Source organism: Ruditapes philippinarum, unplaced genomic scaffold (genome assembly GCF_026571515.1).
Source record: "Ruditapes philippinarum isolate M1 unplaced genomic scaffold, ASM2657151v2 ctg3878_1_1_1_1, whole genome shotgun sequence".
NCBI lineage: Eukaryota > Metazoa > Mollusca > Bivalvia > Venerida > Veneridae > Ruditapes > Ruditapes philippinarum.
In genome coordinates this window covers 69,124-92,407 of record NW_026858291.1, presented here as the reverse complement: position 1 = coordinate 92,407, position 23,284 = coordinate 69,124, and the positions used below count along the sequence as shown (strand labels likewise).

At 32.9% G+C, this 23,284-nt stretch overlaps 3 protein-coding genes across 6 annotated transcripts in view; 2 read left to right on the top strand and 1 right to left on the bottom strand.

Moving 5' to 3' along the window:
• The window catches only part of LOC132752698 (uncharacterized), a 109,014-nt gene that overhangs the window by 35,926 nt on the left and 49,804 nt on the right, over window positions 1-23,284 (top strand). The window lies entirely within an intron of this gene.
• Window positions 3,164-4,974, top strand: LOC132752697 (D(1) dopamine receptor-like). The gene has a single exon (XM_060743059.1). It carries the CDS (start codon window positions 3,315-3,317, stop codon window positions 4,557-4,559), a length of 1,245 nt encoding a protein of 414 aa, XP_060599042.1. The 5' UTR covers window positions 3,164-3,314; the 3' UTR covers window positions 4,560-4,974.
• Window positions 9,545-22,958, bottom strand: LOC132752693 (uncharacterized). Of its 3 annotated transcripts, none has more exons than XM_060743052.1 (11): window positions 22,158-22,342; window positions 21,523-21,583; window positions 19,810-21,048; window positions 19,344-19,478; window positions 18,521-18,600; window positions 17,728-17,799; window positions 17,141-17,228; window positions 15,310-15,416; window positions 14,763-14,834; window positions 13,833-13,965; window positions 9,571-9,647 (listed from the first exon to the last, which is right to left on the bottom strand). In XM_060743052.1, exons 1-11 carry the CDS (start codon window positions 22,182-22,184, stop codon window positions 9,586-9,588), a joined length of 2,076 nt encoding a protein of 691 aa, XP_060599035.1. In that variant the 5' UTR covers window positions 22,185-22,342; the 3' UTR covers window positions 9,571-9,585. The 3 variants fall into 3 exon arrangements, with proteins under 3 accessions (XP_060599038.1, XP_060599035.1, XP_060599036.1); XM_060743053.1 differs by lacking the exon at window positions 9,571-9,647 and adding an exon at window positions 13,340-13,449 and having other exon boundaries at window positions 22,158-22,337; XM_060743055.1 differs by lacking the exon at window positions 14,763-14,834 and having other exon boundaries at window positions 9,545-9,647; window positions 22,158-22,958.

Below are 23,284 nucleotides of genomic sequence, written 5' to 3'. Positions count from 1 at the left end.
CGACCAGAGCAGAAAAAGTTCACACGGCAGGTCTGACCATTGTTTGCACAGTTCGCTTTTCAGTCATTACATATTTCAATTATTCCCATACGATTGACTATCCAATTTTCACAAAATGTCTCCAAAGATGATTACCCTCTTTTTCACAGACATTTTCTGATGAACATAGGACTGACATCTACTTTTTTATCAAAAATTTCAAACAATATCATTTCTAATTTACGTAAAAATAACTATTAACTCAACCTTTGATTGTCTGTCAATATACAGTGGAAATTGAATGAGCGTAGGTTCAAAACTTGATTTATTGAACGAGTTGAACAAAAAATATATTACACAATGTATTACAAGCAAAATATTCTATTCAACGAGTTCAATAAATTCAGTAATGAACTTACACGAATATAATATTCTTATTTTGGTTCATTTCAATGAAATTAGTATTAAAATGCACGTCCATGCATTGATTAAGGAATTGTACAATCAGATTTTAAATCCAACACCAAATACGGCTGCTATTTAAAGAAATCTAACTCCTTACCCTGCTTTGCGTAAGATCAATTTGGAATTCAGAAAAATTAGCCCAATTTTTCTTTCCAACATTATCTTGTCTAGTTAACATCAAATAACAATTTCTAGGATATCTATGTTCTGGCATACAAAGAAGTTTACACCAATATTTGATCATTTTTACATGATGATCAATACATAAAGGCATCCTTCCACATTCTCCTAGTGCCACATTATCATTAACAGAAAAATTTACATCCAGAAAATCTATCTTAACAATATTGTATTTTAACTTGTTCAAAATTTCAGAGATTTCACTTCCATAAATTTCGGCACCATAGGTAAGTATAGGTTTTACCATATAGTCAAATAATTTAAAATAATCAGAGTTTAAGAACTTTCCAAAATTTCTTTGATATGATTTAATAGCATAAATATATTTCCTAGCTTGTGCAGCAAGTTTATTTTTTGCTTTTGTCCAAGATAATTTTGGTGTAAATAAAAGACCTATATATTTGTGCCTTGAGGTGACATTTACTGAACTGCCGTTGTATAACCATTTTTCATTTGATCTGAGCGGTCCCCCATTTCAAAATACAATGATTTCAGTTTTATTTTCATTTATAGACATACCGGTATTATTACAAAATTTTGAAATTGAATTTAATTGAGACTGAAGTTCGGTCGCAGTATCGGCGCAATTCGCAACATCATCGGCGAAAAGAATGCATATAATATCGGGAATTTAATCCGTAATGAATATACCGCGATGTCCCTTATAAAGCAGAAAGGGAGATAACTCATTTATATACAGGTTAAACATAATCGTACTTGTTACGTCCCCTTGTCTTGTACCTATGTTACATTTAAAATATTCTGTAGTTTTGGTAGTACTAACTTGTACACATCCACGCAGTTTTGAGTACATTGATAAAACAACACGAAACAAATTCCCCCTAACGCCGCATCTGTTTATAGTATTGAATAAATTTAAATGTTTAAGTCCATCAAATGCTTTTTTAAAAATTACATAAAGAACATAAAATCGTACGCCCGATTTACTAATATATTTCTGTACCATACTTTGTAATATGAAAATATTATTAATTGTAGAGTAACCGGCTCGAAATCCGGCTTTGGGATTCAACTACATGTATTTTATAAAATTTATCAGCCAAATTATATAACCTATCATATATAGTATTAGAAAATATCTTATACATAACATTGATTAAGGAAATTCCTCTATAATTAGAAGGGTCATCCTGAGGCCAAGACTTGTACACTGGTATTATTATACTATCCCTCCAAATGTCATTGAAAACCCCAGTACTAAATGTGCACATGAACAATCTCTTGAGAATGTTGTTAGAAAATAAATATTCAAAACGATGTACATTGCGAATATTTAAAAAGATCACACCTATCAAGATTTGACAGGCCAATTCATAAAATTAAGAAAAATTAACGTCGAGCATTTGATTCCAAATTGATAAAATTTTGGTCGATTTCAATGAAATAAGTATCAAAATACACGTCTATGTATTGATTAAGGAATTTTGTAATAAAAATTTTAATCCAACACTAAAAACGGCTGCTTTTAAAGAAATCTAGACCCTTACCCTGATTTGCGTTATTAAAGTTATTTAACTGTTTGGCAATTGACTCCACATTTTCTTTTTTTTTAAATAAGGTTTAGTTGTTGTTCTTTTTAAGACTAAAGAGGATCATATGTCTTTGTTTAATGCATACTAACCTCCGCCGTACCTGTCCATGACAACAATCCTTGTAATGACACATCAATATAATTACACGCTATATAACGGAGCGAGCTTTCTCTCATGAAAAGTGTGATAAAGATTCTGAATTTGATCAAAGATTCAATCTCTTTAGACGGAGAATCAGATAAAATTTAAAGTTTTTGTCAATTTTCGAAACCGTATTGAGACCAATAGTCACATAACCCTACTTATCTTTTTCTTACAAAGATATTGAAGATAACACATTTTCTTGTGAATGTAGGAGTGCAACATTTGCTTTGATAAATAGCACAACCTATTTATATCAATAAATTCAAAATGCAAGAATGTATACGACATAGTTTTTTTATAATTTGATTACAATTTCGTTTTAAATAAATTACCCCATATTGCTATCTAAATAAAAAAAGTCAAATGACCCTTATCGATGGAGGAAAGCAATAGTTTATATGAAACTATTATATTGTATTATCTATTATATATGTTGGCAAAAGTATTGAAATCTGACATTTATTACCATATTTGATCAGTGTTATAGTTTAAAACGCACGTAGATCAAATCACTTAAGATAATAAGTTCAGTACATTATTATAGTTTTTACAAATTAAAAGGTGATTAAACATTTAAGTTTTAATGACGAATATTACATTATTACAATCACTTGTTTTCTGTGAATCTCTCATAATCAAATTCATATCTGAGCAAGCTCAAACTCTTAAATTGTTATTCGCTTTAAGTTCCATTTAGGTAAGGTTTAGTCACTTCAATGTAATTTCATTTAAATTGTTTGTTGGTTATCATTTTGTACATCTCAATGATATGTCACTTATAAACGAATAAAGTAACACTGTATTAAGAACTTTTGAAAACAGACTACTTTTGGAAGGGAAAATATATAAATTGTCTTAATGCACTTAAATCATTAGCTATTAAGTTTAAGGAAGTTGTCCTTATGATATCTGCATAACTAATTTCATATCGCATCACCTCTCAATACAGTAAAGATATATTTGCTTTGAGAAAAAAAGATTTCGGACGACATTATGACAAATGAAGAATTGGCAAGACAATTAAACGATGATTTTCGAGAAGCTGTTTTACCAGTGACCGTCTTTGTGGGAATTGAGGTTGTAGTTGGGTTCTTTGGAAACTTGCTGGTGATTTATGTGTTCTTATTTCGTTATCATGTCTGCAACTTCCGGTATTTCGTGCTCTGTATGGCGGTTGTGGACTTTACCAGCACTTTAACGACAATGCCTGGAGAGATGGTAACTCAAATGTACTGGTATATATACCCGTATAGATTAATCTGTAAGATCAAGTCTTTTTTCAACATGTTCACTGTTGCAGCAGAAACATTGTGTCTTCTCATCATCGCCATAGATCGCTACAGAAAAGTTTGTTCACCTTTTGGATGGCAGATACGACCAAAGATGGCTTTATTTTTGTGTGGTGTCGTTTACTTTGTGTCGTTTATAATTGCGTTGCCTGTTCCCTTCTTTTGGGGAATACACACTGCTAAATACGAATACAAAAATCAAACAGTAAATGTAACGGTGTGTGAAAAAGACGAGGAATACAATAAGACAGACCATCCGTTAAAATACTCTTATACAGTTCAAGGTATGATATCAGTTTGCCTCATTTCGATATTCGGTCTGTACATACTCGTAGCACGAAAACTTATCACTGGAAAAGGGGGTGTTGGTAAAAAATCTGACGATAAAGCTATCACAATTACTTCAATTACGACCGGTGCTTCTTCGGATGTCATCATAAAGAAAGACACCGAGCTAAGTTCAAGACAGGAAACTAGTGATGTCGGATATTCTACAGCCGTTGGCAATAAATCAAAGAAAGCCATGTTTAATTATGTCTCGTCAGATGGAGGACTTACAACAGACGAGGAGGAAGACTCTTCAAGCCGGATAACAACTCTAACCGTGCCCGGAGTAAGTTTTGCCAATTCCAAAACTGACAAAAAACGCTCGAATACTTCGCTACGACTGAAGCGATCTGTTGGTTTCCGTGTGCGCAGGAAGACAAAGATAATGCTAATATTAACAATTTTATTTATCATAACTATTATCTTGTACTCGACACTTCTATCGTTCATTGCCAAAAACATTTTGAAAGACATGAGTGGTGGATCGAAAACAGTTTATTTCTTCTTTTTTCGACTGTACTTTATAAATCACGTTATCAATCCGATCCTATATGGAATTCTTGATCCACATTTTAAAAAAGTGATGATGAAGCTAAAAGACAGAATATGTAGTCGAAAGTGATAGGAAATTGTATATACAGTTGACTCTCGGTAACTCGAAATCCAAGGTACTGGGTATTTTACTTCGAGAGAAACGGAATTCGAGTAACGTGGATCTGCCGCCTTAACGTTGACATTCGTACATGAAAATACATGTGCCTGATTGAATGTGCAAAAAAGTAGGTTTATTATTGTTGGTAGCGGCAATGCTACAATTTTTAACCGTTGAAATGACGGTAAATAACTTACAACTACAAATTATAAAAAGAACTGACAGAAAGAAATATTAATGCAATTAGGTATCACATGGTGAACATAATTACTATCTGTTAATTTTTGGAAAAAAATGAATGTTTCCTATATGTTAATTTAAGTATGTTAAGCTATAGAGCTGTTGCCTATAGTTTTATTAAATTATTCGTCCTACAAGAAACAAGAACCTTCTACAAATGTAAAAAAAAAAATTTAGGCATAGACGATGACAAATTTTGCTGATTTTATACTGAACAAAATATAGTTGTTGTTATCATTATCATTATTGTTGTTATTGTTTTTGTATATGTGGTACTATCCCACCTTTTAAAACATGGCTTTACATAATGTATTTGTGACAAATAATAAGCACGGTATAATAATAATACTTGTATAAAACCTTTATGTGTGTCTGCTGTTGCTGTACCGGATGTTTACTGGGCATTTTTACGTTCATTTTATTATACATACAGAAAAACGGTTAATGGCGGTATGTTTCCCTCATTTTTATATATCCCCTTTATAAATATATAAGAATACAGTATAGTTACATATCTTGCAAGAATATTCTTAATAACACGTACAAAATGAAAGAGATGCAAGTGCAATTAACCTTGACCATTATCATCATGAAACCAACATTCCTGTTTTAGTAACCAATAAACAGCGTTTGCGCTACGTGGTTAGGTGCAATCCTATTTCTCATATTGCCTCATAAGTTCATTTATTAAAAGAAATGATAGCTCAAGAATTTTTTTTTAACAAAACTAAAATATCAGCTCTTTTCGCTTTATTGTAAATGAGGAGATCCAGAAGGGGCAAATTTTCTATACTTTTCAAAAAAAATATCACTAATTATTTCAAATTTATTTAACAAATTTTCACAAATAATATGACAGCAGTTTAGCACTGTCCTAATTTGAATATTTCTCCAGTTATTAACATAACATCACACAAAATTGGCTCGTATTCTTGGCGAAAACATTACATGCTGAAGGAAGACGCAGACACGCTTTAAGTTCTTTTAACGTTCGTTTTTGAACGTTCGTTGTTTCTTTCGCTGACTAACTATTATTTTTAAAATTGCACAGAATCGCTTTATAGATAAATACAAATCGTTAAATATACATTCATGAAAAAACTTATCCCTTATTCTTACTGTTTCTTATTCAATGAACATACATGTTTATCTAAACTTATCAAATGATATCGTAAACGAAACATGTGGATCAATATAGTTTTGAATTAATCATACAAAGATCGCATAGACACTTTTCACTTCTCTCTGAATTTAATGTACATTTCGCATGTTTTGTCCAAACAGTTTACATGTGACCAGAAATAAAAAGGTGTGCTAAATGACCTAGTAAAATGATGAAATTAAAAGCTTTTTCAATGGACGCTGAAGTGAAAATAGTTATCGCCTGCCCATCTCTATGATGAATATATTTTGTCTCACGCAGTAACAGCTGCTTTGTCTATACTTAATATGATTTATGCTTTCTTTGATTGATGTGAGTGGTCTTTAACATGGTAGGAAAATAAAACAGTACATAATAGAAAAAAATAAAGAAACAGTAAAAATTTCACAATATACATACTCGTAGCATTTAATTAATGCTGATAAAAACATATTTTAAGTAAATTGCGATAGAGACAGGCATAAACCTACATATAAATTGCATTTTACACATTACAAACGCTGTTAGTGGTACTTTACAAGGCTATGCGTATGAAATGCGCTCGTCCATCTTTCAATATGTGCTGACCACGTAGTTTCAAACCCTGCCAGGGGCAAGCCGTTGTTTCCTTTAGCAAGAAACTTTACATTCTTTTCCTTGTACTGGTTGGTTCCAGGCCTGTTGCCCCAAGTCTATAAGTAGCATTTATGTTAAGACAAAATATAATTTGTTTTTCTTAACGCTTAGTGCAAACAAAAGATATCTAAAAAGTTTAAGTTTTGCTATTGAATAAAATGCAATCAGAATAAAAATGAAAGTGCAAATGCCTTAATCCGTCAAAAACCTACAGAGTTTTACGCTAGGCAAATTAACCTTTGACTATGATCCATAAGAGATCCTTCAGTTGCTAAGTTTTTCTAGAAAAAAAAAACATATGGTTATATCTATTAGCGGAAGAATACGAATACGTGTTCTACTGGTTTACATAAGATGAAATAAGGGCGTAAGCGTCATCTTTGAGAATTAATGTCCTTGTGGGTTACAATCATGGAGTAGAATTTATTTCGTTGTGGGTTGAAAGCACTCATGGAGTAAGTAGACAATAGAGGAAGTATTGATCTAACATAAGTTTATATTTGTCAGATTGAAAGAATAGACACTTAAGATTTCAGAATCATCAAATCTTGTCATGTCAAAAAGTTTTTTCTAATATTTTGTAATAATTAACACATGAGGCTAAACTTGAGGTTTTTAATGCTTTTAATGGAAATACTGAAACGACAGTATTTATTGCAAAACCATTATTCATACAATGCTTTTCAACAAAGTACTTTAAAAATTGTAACAACTTAGCAAAAAAACGTTGCGAGGAAGGTACACAGCTCAAAACTATTCAAATATATTACCATATCACATTGTATTTGTAATTAATGGGGATATTAATGTCTATAGGCTAGGGAAGTTTATCAAAAAATGTGTCTACCCGGAAATGTGAAAGTCTTTGGCAAGGGTGTCTTATGAACAAATAAGACGGATTGATGTAGACCTATTCTCTTGTTGCTTATATTCTGAAGCTCTTACAGTTACTTTTACATTTGGGAGGAAATAATTATTACCAAAACATCTTCATTAAGAGATTAATTTCATTCAATTAAATTCCTGCTATTGTTGGAGGACTTTAAGGAAAATAAGTCAAGTATATTTATGTCGGTGAAATACTTACAAGAGAAAATTTTGCAAAATATCCTTGACTGACAAAAGAAATACTTGAGAAGTGGTGGGAAAAAAATAAATCCAGAGATTTAAACTCGAATGACCAGCAAATTATATCATGTCCACACACGGCACAAAGTTAGCTCATTGTTACGGAGTCACAGCCGTGACGACAACAAGTAAAAATTTTTACACAATTTGAAGTTAAGAATAAAATCAAAAACGAAATAATCAATATAATTAAAAAACATTACACTGGTAAGCATATAAAGATATCAAAGTCATTTTTGAGAAGTATGTGCTTAGATGACATCATCGCCGAATACAGAAACGTTGCAATTAAAATCTCCTCACTTGGCAGATTCACCAGATTGTCATCAATGACGTCACAGGATGATGAAAGTCACATGACGTAACATCGAAATTCAAATGTAAATATCGACCGTTACACTGAAAATCTAACCTGACGGTCATTTTTATCTTTCTGTTTTATTTTTAACTTTTCGTACCTATGTTCGTTATAGTTTATCTAAAGATTAATTATTTAAGTATGTGATAAAGTAAATTATTAAACAATAAACTTAACAATGATATAAAAAAGAGAAACCAGCATAAAATTATCAGAAATATAAACACAATTTCATATGTTAATTAATACACCCTGTTATACCTACCAGTAAGTGATATTGTTGCCTGACTAAAGGTTTTAAGATAAAACTTTAAAATCTACTTATAAAGTTTCTTAAATGTACACGGAAATGTATACTTTAAGCATTTCAATGAGACAAAATTGTCGACCTTCCGGGGATAAGTGTGAACATAATCGATTTGCCTTCATTAAGATGTGTTCGAGTAGTTAAGTTACAGTCTCACTTACATCCCGGCAGAGCCCCGGCAGAGCCCCGGTAGACGTCCGGGGTGATCCGGGAACGACCGGGGTACGACCGGGAACAACCGGGGTACATCCGTAACTCTGCCGGCAACGTCCTGGATGATCCGGGATGATCCGGGAACATCCGGCATTCGACCCCGGATGGAATAAAATATTTAATATCACCGGGGTGGTCCGGGATGATCCGGGAAGGTATAGCTTTGCCGGCTTCATCCTTAGCTCTGCCGGGAACGACCGGGGTTATACCGGGAAAGCACTGTAGCTCTACCGGCACAAACCCGGGATGATCCGGGGTATGATATAGCCGGTAGAGCTACGGTAGAGCTACGGTAGAGCCCCGGTATATGCCGGCAGAGCCCCGGTAACTACAGGCAGAGCCCCGGAGGATAAAGGTAGAGCTACGGTTGATCCCGATAGAGCCCCGGCAAAGCCCGGATCATTTCAAAAGAATAACGACAGTTTGCGATGATTGCACCTGTTTGTATTAAAACCCTTCCCATTTCGCTTCTATCCAGTATGGCATAAGGATTTTTCAGAAAATCATCACGAATTACTAATAGATATTATATTATATAAAAATTATGTATTAATGTTATCATTTTCGGGCGTTTTCAATCCACCGGGGTTCTACCGGGGCTCTGCCTGGATCGTCCTGGGCTCTGCCGGGACTCTGCCTGGATCGACCGGGACTCTGCCTGGGTCAACCGGGGCTCTTCCGGCGTCATCCGGGAACGACCGGGGAAGCACCGGCATGAACCGTAGCTTCACCTGGGCTCTGCCTGGATGATCCGGAGCGCATCCTGGGTGGTTAGTAGGGAACTACCGTAGTGCTGCCGGGGTAAGTGTGACCGCAACAATAGTTTCATCCCGGATCGTCCCGGATCATCCCGGTAATTTACCGGGATGGTCCTGGGCTCTGCCGGGAGTAAGTGAGACCGAGGCTTTAAGTCGTTAACTTCAAACCAGTCTTCCAGCACTGCTTTTTGTTTGAATCCGGCAGGGACTTTGAATTATTTTATGCGAGGAACCTTTCCAGCTATGACGGTGGCTCCTTTCAGGTGCCCGCTCGTGCCTGAAATAATGCTATGTTCTATATTAAAAAAAGATCATTTTTACGTAATAGATAAGAAAACCTTATCATGAATTTAATACTCCAAGCAAGACTTTATATTTCCTACGTTCAACTTTGTATAAGTCAACTTTGTACAAACTAGGACAATTCAAATATTCAAATTCAATCCCATGTATATATAATGCTTTGGAAATGACATCTTTCCGGACCGGTATATCGGCGAAGCCAAAATAAGAAATTGACATTTAGAATTTATTTAGAAATAGTATCCTTTCGTAAGATATGCCCCAGCATACACGTCCGTCGCACTCTGTGCTTTCAGCTATTAAGTCGTACGTAAAACATCGTTTCTTTTTTTATTTCCTACGTAATAGTAATAAAGCCTTACGTAGGCATTTAAATCTTCTATTTGGACTTTTTATCTGCTACGTAGGATTTATCCTTTTTAAAACATTATAAATTATCACCAGGACGCCATAATTTTTATTTCCCATTATATTTGTCGTTTATGGCGTAAGCATTATTTAAATTGTGGACTATACGGCGCGAAATTCCACTGACGTGTTCAATTGAAGGTTCCCTTACGACAGCCTAATAGTGTCAATAAAATAAAGAATAAGAATGCAAAGGCGTTATAACGCGAATAAATCCGTTAGAACGCGAATCAAAAGGCGTAATAACGCGAATAAAGTCACGTTAAATGGACAAATATCAAAGAGTCTTCATTAGTGTATGACAAATAGTTTGCATTATTACTGCGCAAATGGAATGATAGTTATTGTAAATGTATATTATAATATTCTATACGAGTTTATATTTTGAGCAATAATTTCAGATCAATATTGTTCTTCCTTTCTCGCGTTAACAGGCAATTTGATTAGTATAAATATGGTATTAAATTGGCTTTATAATGCGTTTTAATTTTCGTCAGTACGCCTTTATTCGTGTTACTACGCCTTTTGATTCGCGTTATAATGCCTTTATCCGCGTTATTATGCCTTTGATTCGCGTTATTACGCCTTTTGATTCGCGTAATTAGGCCTTTTGATTCGTCTTATAACGCCTTTTTGCGTTACTACACCTTTATTCTCTTAAGTACAACTTTTGATTCGCATAATTATGCCTTTCAATTCGCGATTTAACGCCTATATTCGCATTACTTCGCCTTTATTTGCGTTGCTACGCCATTTTTGCGTTATTACGCCTTTTAACTCTCGTAATTAATTATTTTGATTCGCGTAATAACGCCTTTATTCGCGTTATTACGCCTTTGCATTTTTATATTATAGTTTATTTGACACAATAAGGCTTTTGTAGTTCCCTGATAACCGTAGTATTAACAAATCTACGAATGTAACTATATTTAACATGTTACGAGTTCAAATTAAATGTTAAATTCATTCTGTTAAAGCCGATGCTTTGGGATGTGCATTGTACAGTACTGAAAATGCACAGGTTCAGTTAAATTGGGCCTGTAGAATTTTCAAATTTTCCGTTTTAATCGTTCTTAGGGGCTTTTGCTTTTTGAAAAAATAAATCACTTAAACTCAGAATATCACTGGCATATTGTTGGATCACATACTTATCATCTGTGAAAAGGAGTAAAAAAAGTCCTCATTTGACTCACCAAATTATTAGGGGGTAATTTTTCTTACAACAAAAAAAGCAAAAATACTTTTGAAAACGTTGTCTTTGTGTTACTGACTTTCGACCGTGCGACCATGTACACGCATCACAGGATCCCCCTTCTCAAACGAGAAAGGGACAAAGAGCTGGGCAGACTTTAAAAACATGCTATTTCCTTATTATTGATAAGGAGGCTAATTTTCACAACTATGTCTTGAATAACTATATATACAACTGCAGTAATGCATATCGAGTGGGAAATCATTTCTGTTTTTTTAAGTTTGCTATGAAATTTTTTAAAGTTCATATATAATTTAGGAAAATCTTGAGTTTGCAGTGTTTTCTACTTTTTTTAAGTATACATGCATAGTAGAACGATTTTATTTCTGCAAAACATGAACGTTTTAAAAACGTTTTATATGCATTAAATAAGGCAGATATATTTCACACATTGTTGAAAATATTAACCTGGGGGCATTTTTGACAAAATACGCATTTTATTGTTAAACTGACTTTGTATTACTCGTAATACATAGAGGATATTCAAGTTTCTTCTATAAATACAGGATTTATTTTCAGGTCAATTTTATTGCTATAGACTTAGTGTTCATTAACTGGGGATACTATCAGATTTGAGATATTTTGAACAATTTTTTATCATCCTGAACCGACATTTTAATGTATGAATTATTAAAACTCCAAGAACCATTCATCATAGATTGTGTCCAGGGGAGAGAACTAGAACATCACATTTTCTTAATTCTATATACTAGATTACTCGCCCCTGGAAAATAATGCGTAAAAATTTTCGTGACCGGTTGATATTCATTTCCAGGATGATAGCATGCGAACGAACATTATGCTATATATTTAAAAGTTTACATGAGCAATAATTATAAGAAAGGACAGTTTATATAAAATAAGGCCATTAAAAATGAAATTCGTATTTGTAACAAAGAAATGTGCGTTATTTTGACACTGTTTTATTATATAATTATATCAATATATATTTATATCAATATAAATTATAGGTTTCATGACAATATAAATTATATGTTTTTTGACAACTATACTATAAAATATAACTTTTCTTTCTTTCAGGTATGTATTGCAGTATTTAGCATTACATCAAAGTATCAAATAATTTTTATAGACATTGATAGGAAGACTGGAAATGATTGATAAATATAGATAATAAGACAGTAAACTATTTTGAAAATCAATTTTAGAGGGACTCCACTCAGGTTTTTTGACATGACGGGACTGGAAAAAATATTTCGAGATGATTAATAATCCATTTGATGTAGGTCTAGAAGCACAATTTCAGATCATTCGCTCACTCCGCTTATATATAGAATAATTATCTTAATTGTAAAAAAACGACCCAAAATTGAAGCGTTCAAACGCTTTTTTATTCCAATCGGGCTAAAACTAGCACAAATACGATTTTCAATTTATTTCTGAGTATATTTCTTGATTATCTTCTGTATATTCTTCTGTTTTAAGTGCCCCAGCTAATCTATGTAAAAAATGCAAATTATTGTTTTACCTCTCGCCACAATAGAGCTGTAGAGTTATAAACTGAAATATGTCTTAGAAAGAGCATCGAAACACGAGACTATCTGATTTGTACGAGGGGCGTAGCCCCCTAGTATTAATCAGATTGCCTGAGTATTTTGATGTTCTTTCTCTTTTGTTTTATAGTTATACATAAAAACACGTTCCCTGTTGTCATAATATAAAACCCCGGAAAAAAGTAACCAATGAGCGAGCATCTGAATATGATATTTCTATTGCTGTCCCTTTCTCTGCCGTCACAAAAAGTAACCCCAGCAAAAATGAGCCAATCAATAGGCATGCTCTGGAGTGCGGGTAACTAATACCTGCACTCCAGTTTACGCACTGTGCATGTATATGTATATGATTTAACTCTGACACTTTTCAACAGAAAGGTCCCCAAACTATGATACAAAAAGAAAAAAAATGTAAATATCAGCTAACTTTAAGATAAGTGAAATAGAGTCAATTGTTGAAAGTTATTTCGTGGAATATAAGAAAAGTGTATATCAGATCATTCACGAATTCTATTCACATTTTGTTTAATAACTACTGTAACAATATACTCCACACAATAAGACAAAATGCTGGTGTATATCTTACACAATGCTCTATTAACCTGTAGTATAAAAAATAACACAATGCAGTTTCAAGAACAATTAAGAACAATCAAAAGTTGCATCATTATTGTCTTTGTATAACTCTATTAAGTACTTTTGAACTTACAAACTCATTATTATGTGGAACCATAAAATTCTTAATGAAGATTTATAAAAAAGGAAACGTGAAAATCAGTTTATAGATTAGGTCATTTACTAAACAGAAAAAATGGTTAAAAGATAGAAGTGTTGCAGGCTCGGTTCGAGTGGGCCTGGACAGAAGTTGTAAGTGCAAGCTACCGTCCATGTTCCCTTACAGCTGACTTGTATATTTCCATCCTTTTATACCTTTATTTATAGAGAAGTATTATGTTTTTGTTTTAAGAATTTGGTCAAAACCTACCTATAAGTCCTGGACTGTAATGATGGGTACAATTTTGGTTGCAGAAATCAGCGGAGCAGCAATGTGTACACACTGGCGCGTGCCGAAGAGTCAACTTCCGGTCTACAACTGACCGTTTCTTTGCCTCGCAAACCTGTGAGCAGACGAAAATGATATTTCAATTGTAACGAGCATGTAATAAAAAGAAACCTTTATTGTAACATGAAATAGTGCAGTGACATAAGTATTGTGGTTGTTTTGTTGACTTGTCGTATTTTTGTTTCGTGGGGCGCCAGACGAAAACACACACGAAAATACGACAGTCACCACTTTCACTCCACGGGGCGCTAGGTGAAGTCACGAGGATACTCAAATAGTGACTTTTTTGTATTTTCACTCTCTGAGCCATAAAGCGAAAATAGACATAGTTGCGACAAGTAAAAATACCACAAAGTGGTGCTTGTCGTATTTTCGTGTTTTTGCCTGCACACGAAAATACTACAAAGTGGTGATTTTGATGTATTTTCGTGTTGTTGCAGTGACAGTACGACATTGCAAAAATCAAGTACCATAGTGTAGTGTAAGATATATTGTATTGTAATATTCATTTCAAATGTAATGTAATGTGTCAGCTTAATACAAAGCATATACTTGTTAAAAAAAATCTGTAACAAACTCTTTAATAACAAGGTTAATTACAAACAAAATGAACTAAGAGATAAACGAGGTGACGATTTTTTTAATTGAAAAGTACATAAACTTTAGGAAGCATTCTCAATTTGTTTCATGAAGAAAGTTCAACATTTCTTAAATGTCTTGATATTTTTAATACGGCGAGTGCATATTTGGCATGATAGACGTTAAGTTGGCTCTTTCACTTCTTACTTGTATTTAATGATAGCTTATAAAATATCTCTTAAGTTATAAAAATTATGATATAAAACGAATTACATGTGGACGTATACATCCCATAACGTAGTTGAAGTCATTGTTTCCCCATGCATACTTCTCTATCATACATACCTGAAAAATGTTAAATCATTATGGACGTCAGTTAAACAACGTCGTTATTAAACAAACAATATATCTATGCATACTGTCAATTTTAACTTTTATTTTGCTTATTTGTTTTTATTTCATTATTTTGCTATAATGTAGCAATTATTCTGCCACAAATCGGATGTAAAAGTAAGAAAATCACTTTATAAAATATATTAAACGACGAATACTGGTACCCAGTCCGAAACGTTTTTATATGCTATTTCTTATATTGAGTTAGTCAACATCGAAAAGCAACTCCATACGGAACTGTACGGAATTAGCCTACTCGACTCTAGTGTCAACCGAGTGTATTGTTTGATTAATTAAGTAGTTCAAAACATTCTCCATAATAAATGTTTGGTTTGTATTTAGCAACGAATTGTATCTGTAAGTCATAGTTCACTTGTATATACCCCTTTCTTTTAAAGTTATTATTTTATATATATAATAACATTACCTGGTCGGAGGGACACATTTGAACGGATGTACAATTTTCATTCTCCCCGATATGTGAACAGTCGTAACAATACGGCCCACGAGTCCCTGAACTTATTGAATTTTGAGCTGAAATTTAGATTTGAAGAATATTTTTAATTATTATATAAATTTGTACCTATAAATGAAATATTGAGATATATTGATGCGATAAAATGCATATTTCCCCTTCCGATTTTATTCTTCGCTGCAATGAATCATATGTTACGGGACTACTTTCTGTCAATACGATTTAGTCAATAAACAAAATCAAAGGGGAAATCTTTTATATTGTAAGGTTAAAATGAGAAAGAATATATAATAAACAGAATTTTTTTTGTATAAATTATGATTCATTGTTGTCTCATGGTATGGAAATTATCGTATTTCATACCACTCGGTGAAAATAAATTATATATTTTTAGGGAAAAAACAAACGTGCATACCCTTCATTTACACGGTGCGTACTCGTTTGATTTGGAATATTTTCCTGTTCCTGAACTGATTTGGATTTATTTCACCGGAATGATTAAGATAAATTGGATTTTGACCTTAACAAGGTAAGAAAATATAAAAGATAAACACATTTACATCTATTAGTCTTTGAATATTCTACTTGCATGGAACATTGCAATGTTTAAGGAATTCATATACAACTTTATAAGGTTTATTTACGGTCTTTTATTAGATGGAATCAAAAATCAAATTTCACATTTCAGTGAAGCAGAAGTGAACACTAGGATAAAATTGCCAACAAAGTCATTACTATCTTTGATTTTTCAGGTATGTCATGATCATATTATAGAAAAATCATTCCGCAAAAAATTAGTTGTTTAAGTAAAATGATTTGTCCGGTTATGAATTTGTAGGACGTAAGCCTACAATCAGCCCTTTGACTTGTTTTTCCTTAATATGGATCAATCCGGTGCCCTAAAAATATTTGCGAGGTTGTCATAAAAATACGTTCTACAAATTTATTACTGGACAAAACATTTTAATAAAACCACTAATCAAGGAATGATTTTTTCTATAATATGATCATGAAATATCTGAAAATCAGAGATAATTATAATGACTTTTTTGCAATTTTATGCTTATGTGTACTACTACTTCACTGACATGTAAAAGTTGTTTTTCGATTCCAACTGATTAAAAGCCCGTTAACAAACTTTAAAAAGTTGTATATGAATTCCTTAAACATTGCAATGTTCCGTGCACGTAGAATATTCGAAGACTATCAGTAGTAAATATGTTTATGTTATATATTTTCTTACATTGTCAAGCTCACAATCCAATTTATCTTAATCAATCCGGTGAAATTAATTCAAATCAGTTCAGGAACGAATAGATTTTAAATCAACCCAAAACGATTACGCACCGTGATTTATTTAAATGACAGAGAAATGGCCAGGACTTAGCAAAGTGAACGTTATAAACGTACCTCGTTGAAACCAATCGTATTTATTTCGTATTTTGAACTTGGATTATGGTAGGTAATTTAGCGTTTATTGATATTTTTTCAACAGTCTTAATGAGAATACCGACAATATGGTCTTGTATTCAGTATGTTTAATCCGTCACGTATCACATCTGATAATTTATCACAATTTTTTATTGTTTCACAGACCTTCCATTATTGACAAATTTGCTTTAAAATTAACAAGACGAAGATGCCAAACAATGACATCAGCATGAAAAACCTTCAAACAAGCTTGGTTGATTGTACTTAATGGGGATAGTTTTGTAAAATTCGGTGTTACGAAATGTATGAGCAAAGGGCAAAATGAACATTGAGTAGTGTAAAAACAGGACACCTTCTTCTTCACAACCATCCATGTTACAGAAATCTCTAGACTCACAGCACTGTAGACAGTCGTTTGTTCCACTCAATGGTTGACATCCCTGGTAACAAATGCAAAAAAATTATTTGTCACGTGCAGACACTTTAAAACATCTCACATAAAATACATTACTTCCTTACAATGCATTTTATTAACCTTCAAGAATGGAAATTGTCAACAACTAGGAGCCTGTATTTATTATGATTACAGATGCAAATTTAATCAACAATTGTTAATTTTATTAAGACTTATCCACATTTTGTCCAGATTTGTATCACAAGTGTACCTAATTACTTTTTACACGTTCAGATGCACTTACCTCAATATTTAGACACCTATCTAACGAACCGTCCTTCATACTTATACATCAAAATGTATCTACCTTCTTATTTACACATACAGTTGTTACACATCAAGGTGAACCTTCAGGTTGCCTTTGTTGAATCTTATTTTTACATCCATATGTTATACATGCAGATATACATATCCCATATTGATAGATCCAGATGTACCTACCTTTTTATACAGATGTACCTACCTTTTAATACAGATGTACCTACCCCCTTATCTATACATCCAGACCTGAACATTTTCTGTCCGTGAGGTTTTGTGTAGCTCTCAACGTAACAAACCTTTGTTTCGAATGAAATTAAAATGAATATAATCATATGTACTGATACACTTAGAGACAATATTTAAAGTGCTTGTATTGAGATTGAGAAATAGTATGACCAAATGTCATGGAAGTGGAGACTTTTAATCAATATTGGCATTGTGTTTGTAAGGACAAAGTCAGGGTTATTATAAACTTAAAACATTCTATTTTATGTTACATGCAACTATAAAGTGTATGGAGACATTAAAAGACTCCTTAAGTCTTAAAGAAATGAATGAATTATTTCTCCTATACAAAGAACAAACATATGTTTTATAATGTTGTAATAATGGGCTGAGAATTTGTGAGACATGCTAATATATACAAGTGTGAAATATTTTATCTATAAAGATACAAAGTGGTTTTATGATTCCATACAAAATACAATTCAATTTATGTTGACTAATGGTCTAAACGCAAAAGAAGTAAAATATGGCTCTTGTGACTGATAAGTAAGTAACTTTTTGGAAAATGTAACTATACACCAAATATGAGAAGCTTTTGAAAAATGAAAATCATAGCATTGTTGAGAGTGAATGAGCCTGATTTGCATGAAACAGACTCAATCTATGTGAGCCTGCAACGTTTTAAATGCGTTGCCCTATTTAGTGGCCTTAGTTATAAGATCCTATTTTTATTATTTCCATTCTATATTGGAGGCATAGAGAAGTCATAACTGCTGCTAAGGTTATGTTTACCTCATTTCCTAAGCATCTAGTCACTTTGTCACAATATTTTAGATGTGGAATATCTCGACAATCAAAACACTGTATACCACCTAAAATAATGTAATTTCTTTTATGATCGACAAATAATTCTTCATCAGTGTTTCGCAATTCATTACAACATAAAATGTAGTACATAAAATAGAAATAATTAAAATCAAAAGCATCCTTCATATTCAATCTAACATAAAAGCAGGTTATTTCAAAGAAATATAAATAGTTAATAAGCCCTTCGCTGAATTTCGCATAAATAAATGTGCTATTATTTCGTATCTTTCAACATTTAAAGTTTTACTGGCATACTAAAATTAAAATCGAATTTTGTTTACTATCAGTGATTTTTTCTGTTGCTAAGAGATAGTACTAAAATTGAAAAACTTGATTTGCATCAAAATGTATATAACCATAGGAATACAAAATGGCATATTGTTGTCGTATTCAAGTGTCTGTTTCTTCCGTTTTCTTGAGATCAACAAACAACGGTCTAAAAATATATATTCCCATTCTAAACGCTTTAAGTAAAACTAGAATGTTTTACACTCACAAGAAATGTAGAAACAGCATTTCTCTAAAGAAATTATCTTTCAACTCAAATACATTTGGCAAATTTGCCCTTTATATCAAATAACCACCGGCCTTAAAATTCAAAAACAAAAACAATTTAAATAAAAATGGAAATATAATTGATCACTTAATGTTGATATTTAATTATGAGAAGCAAATCAGGGCTGTCAAACATCCGAGTGTTTTTTGGGGAAAAACTCAAGACTTTAACATAACATATTAACCATGTTACCTTTGCTGTACGTAGTGTTGTCTCGAAAGTTTGTTGTCGCAAAAGTAGCCTTTGCTGTTGTTGTTGTTGGAATCGTTGTAGTAGTTGTTGTTGTTGTCGTTGTTGTTGTTGAGGTAGTTGTTGGGAGTTGACAAACTTGAAAAAGATAAGCTTTATGCGTTTTATAAAGAGATCTTTACACTGCATAACAGATTAGATACAGAGCTCTGCATGTGTACAAGTTTCAAGCTTTTAAATATAACTTATAGTTCTCATCATATATTTGTTGTCAGAATAAATCTTATCAATAAAAGAATGATGAAGGAAACTTAATTATAACAAATGAATAGATGTGTCATTGAAAAGAAAATGCATGCGCCAAATCATTAACGAATTGACTTAGGATTTTTATGGTATAGAAAAGGAAAAATCAATAGTGTGTGAGCGACAACACGTTCTTTTATTACATATAACACAATTATGTTACCTTGATCATTCAGGGCGAATTTTAAAGGATATCCGTAGGCACCAGCAGCAGATTCTGGCTGGCTGTAGATTGTTGCACCGAATGGTCTCCCGGCTGCATGACGTAACGTATGAAAACTTCCAAAGACATAATGAGTCATATTGATGTAGTACACGCTGTAGTCATCCATGGGTGGAGGTACAGGCATTTTGTGACTATGTGCTTGAATGTAGGAATTTGTACCGTCTAGGAGAACTTGTGAAATTTCTGAAGTGCGAGTGGTAATAACCAGAGTTACGGGCCATATTTGAGAACTCATTTTATCAAAATCTGCCACAAATTCGTATGAATTTTGAAATTGGGACATAGCTTGTACTGTTGTCATGAATGGGTCTTTATCCACATTATCATCATGATAACCATATTGTATCACACTGATAGGTTTATCAGCTATAATCACAGTTGAATCAGTCGCCATGTCGTCAAAATGCTTTGACATTATCACATTAGATACAGTGACATTACCGTTATGACGTGTAACTGACGTATTGTACTCAGAGCTAAAAATACGATACATACTGTACACTCTAGGATAAATATGTGGAACAATATAGGTCTTCGCCCAGAACTCAGTTGGAATCATCTGCTCTATGATGTATTGATAATCTCCCGAGCCATGAGGGATTTGGCTAGCGCTAGCTCCTGAGAAGACGGATATAGGTTTATCACTAGAAATCACCGAATCACTCAGGTCATAAGAGGACTTGTAAATATACGTGTTAAATTTGTTAAGAATTAAAGTACTATTTTGAAATCTGTTAGTATAAGGGCTTGTCTTAAACAGTTGGATTCTTGTATTATTTTCAACAACTGCTATCAGGAACTCGCTTGAGGTACTTGAACTGTATGGTGTGAAAGATGAAATTGTATATCTTGTTCCTAAGGCATTTACAGGAAGTGCAAGATAACCTTCCACTGCATCATTTATATGGTGAGGCAAAACAGCTACTGCGCATGTATTGTCACAATCTATTTTTATTCCTTTCTTAGCCGTGGAGGACGAGTAAGAAGTAGAGTGCATTATTCTGTTGGATATGTTGACTTGTATATAATTGTTAAATGTGTAGGTTTGATCCATATGTATATCTGGTGCTTTGATGTTGCATTTTGTCTTGTTTAAAGATGTTATATGTAGAACTATTTTATCTGGAGGCCTGCTACTTTCCGGCACCGCAATCATGAAGTGTTTTCCAGTTGAAGCTAGAATTTAGACAAAATGTGTTTTATTGATCAATGAGCTTATGAATATTAAAGCATTATCCATGTCCTTTTCACTCGTATTTTTTTGTCACATAAAAGAATCCAAAGACCCTGTTGGAATTCGAACCCACAGCTGCAAGGGCAAGTGATTTGAAGTCAACGACATTAAGCACTCTACCACGAACGCCCCATTTACACTCGTCAATTCTTGGATTGAGTAATGTTAAAATAGAGACAAAATTCTCTAGAAAAATATAAAAATTATATTTTATAAAATGCGATTCTTACGCATCGACTTTAAAATAATGTTGTTATTCTGTGTGTGGTTATATTACAAATGGCGTTTTTCTATAAAAGGAAAAAGGAATGTTATAACGAAAACAAGAAGCTATAACATCGTTTAAATGATGTTCATGTAGAACATTAACAGACTTATTTCGACCACTAGCGAATGGAAGTATTTTTTGTACTTACATGTACTCGTACAATTCCTGTTTCCTTGGCCATAAACCAAAGTACAAGCTGTCAAATACAGCTGAAACAATACAATATCATACGTTTTTATGCAGATACAACTAGAATATCTGTGTGTGTATATATACATGTATATATAATTGTTGATGTTGTTGTTTGTTATATTTCGATCCCGTAAACTGTGAACTGCCATTTATACTCCAGAGAAGCTGAATACTCAGTTTTGCAATCAAAACCGATCTTTTTCCATTTAGATTTTTAACGTTAACATATAAAAACAAATGATAAAACTGTTATTCTATCAAGCAAACATTCAAACGAAATATTTTGTTACTTATTCGACAAATATTTGCTTGCGTCTCACATTCACCTGTATAATCAAGTTTAGTTTATAATATCAACTTAATATTTCCTTGTGCGTCACATGTCTGTACTGAAAACAAAAAAGAGGATTGAACTTGACACAATAATGTAATGAAGCCTTGTGTCATCGTTGTTTTATTAGCAAATTTATTGCCTTGAAAAACAGAATTTGTGTCAAAATTATCACTAATTCGTCTTAACAAGATTGGATCATCGATCTAAAAACAAACTTCAAGATATATTCCTGAGTTTAAAATTGGATTGTAACTCACACATATTTTCACTGTTAAGTAGTTCATTGTCCTAAACCATTGTCACTATGATCCATAAATGAAATATTAATGTTTGAGATAAACGGAGAGATAATGAACAACGAAGGACAGTTTTGAAATTAAGGCAATGATAACGCATTTTATTTAAATTTACGTTTCAAAATTTGGAAATACAAAACTTTTCCCATAGACAGGTGTTGTATAAAAATGAATGGAGATCAATTCTTATCTCTCAAATTGTATGTGATACGTATTCAAGACAGTTTTGTTGTATTTTTCTGGTCCTCCAGGATCATTTATACCATCATTTTTAAGAGTTGAAAATTGAGTACCGCTCAAGCCGGCGATAGAGAGCGTGAATGATGTTGTACTCCTTCATTATCACAAATGTACATACTAAATCAAACCGTGTCTGCAACTGTCATGTTATTAAGTTGTGATTTATGCTTCCGAGAGATCACTCTTTCTCGAGATGATTTTTGATGATATGTTGCTGGTAGGCCTAAGTGGGTAATTTTTCCGTATCAAAAAGACATATTTGTTTCATTGCCGATAGTGCAGCGGCGTGACCTTCAGTCTAACTTGCCCATACGACCACGTGTATTAAGCGACTTTTGTTTTATGCGACCACTTTAAATCCCCCCGATCATTTTCTCTCTATATCTTTAATGCATTAAGCGACTTTTGCTCAACGCGACCAGCGACCGCTTCGATTATAACTAAAACAGGATTAAAACTAAGCATTTATCAAATCAGTTTTTGCTAATGTCTGTTTGTTTAAATATATTCATAAAAAGCTGTGACTCAAATGCTTTGAAGTCTTCTATACATATCAGGGTGCTAGACCATTGGTGCCAACATAAAAATGCATTTTCCTAAACTCAATACGTCAGACATGATGAACAAATTATTTCAAAATATTATATTTTTTAGTCAGCAATCTCATTTGTGCTCAAATCAAATACATGTATAGAAAACTAGATATGAATCATGGTCAACTTCTTTGTGAGACATCTTAACCTTTCAAATAACATTTCAAATGCCAACTTATTTAAAAATGAGCATCACTCTGATATGCAAGCAAGTATTTTTACCACGTTCACAATCTCATAAAATAATTACTTTGT

Coding starts and splice junctions, on each gene's coding strand:
- LOC132752697 (XM_060743059.1), top strand. CDS start 3,315: ATGACAAATGAAGAATTGGCAAGACAATTAAACGATGATTTTCGAGAA.
- LOC132752693 (XM_060743052.1), bottom strand. CDS start 22,184: ATGAACTACTTAACAGTGAAAATATGT. Junction 21,049..21,522: donor CAGGAATTGTACGAGTACAT/GTAAGTACAAAA, acceptor TCTAAATTCTAG/CTTCAACTGGAAAACACTTC. Junction 15,417..17,140: donor GGATGGTTGTGAAGAAGAAG/GTGTCCTGTTTT, acceptor TCTAAATTTCAG/CTCAAAATTCAATAAGTTCA.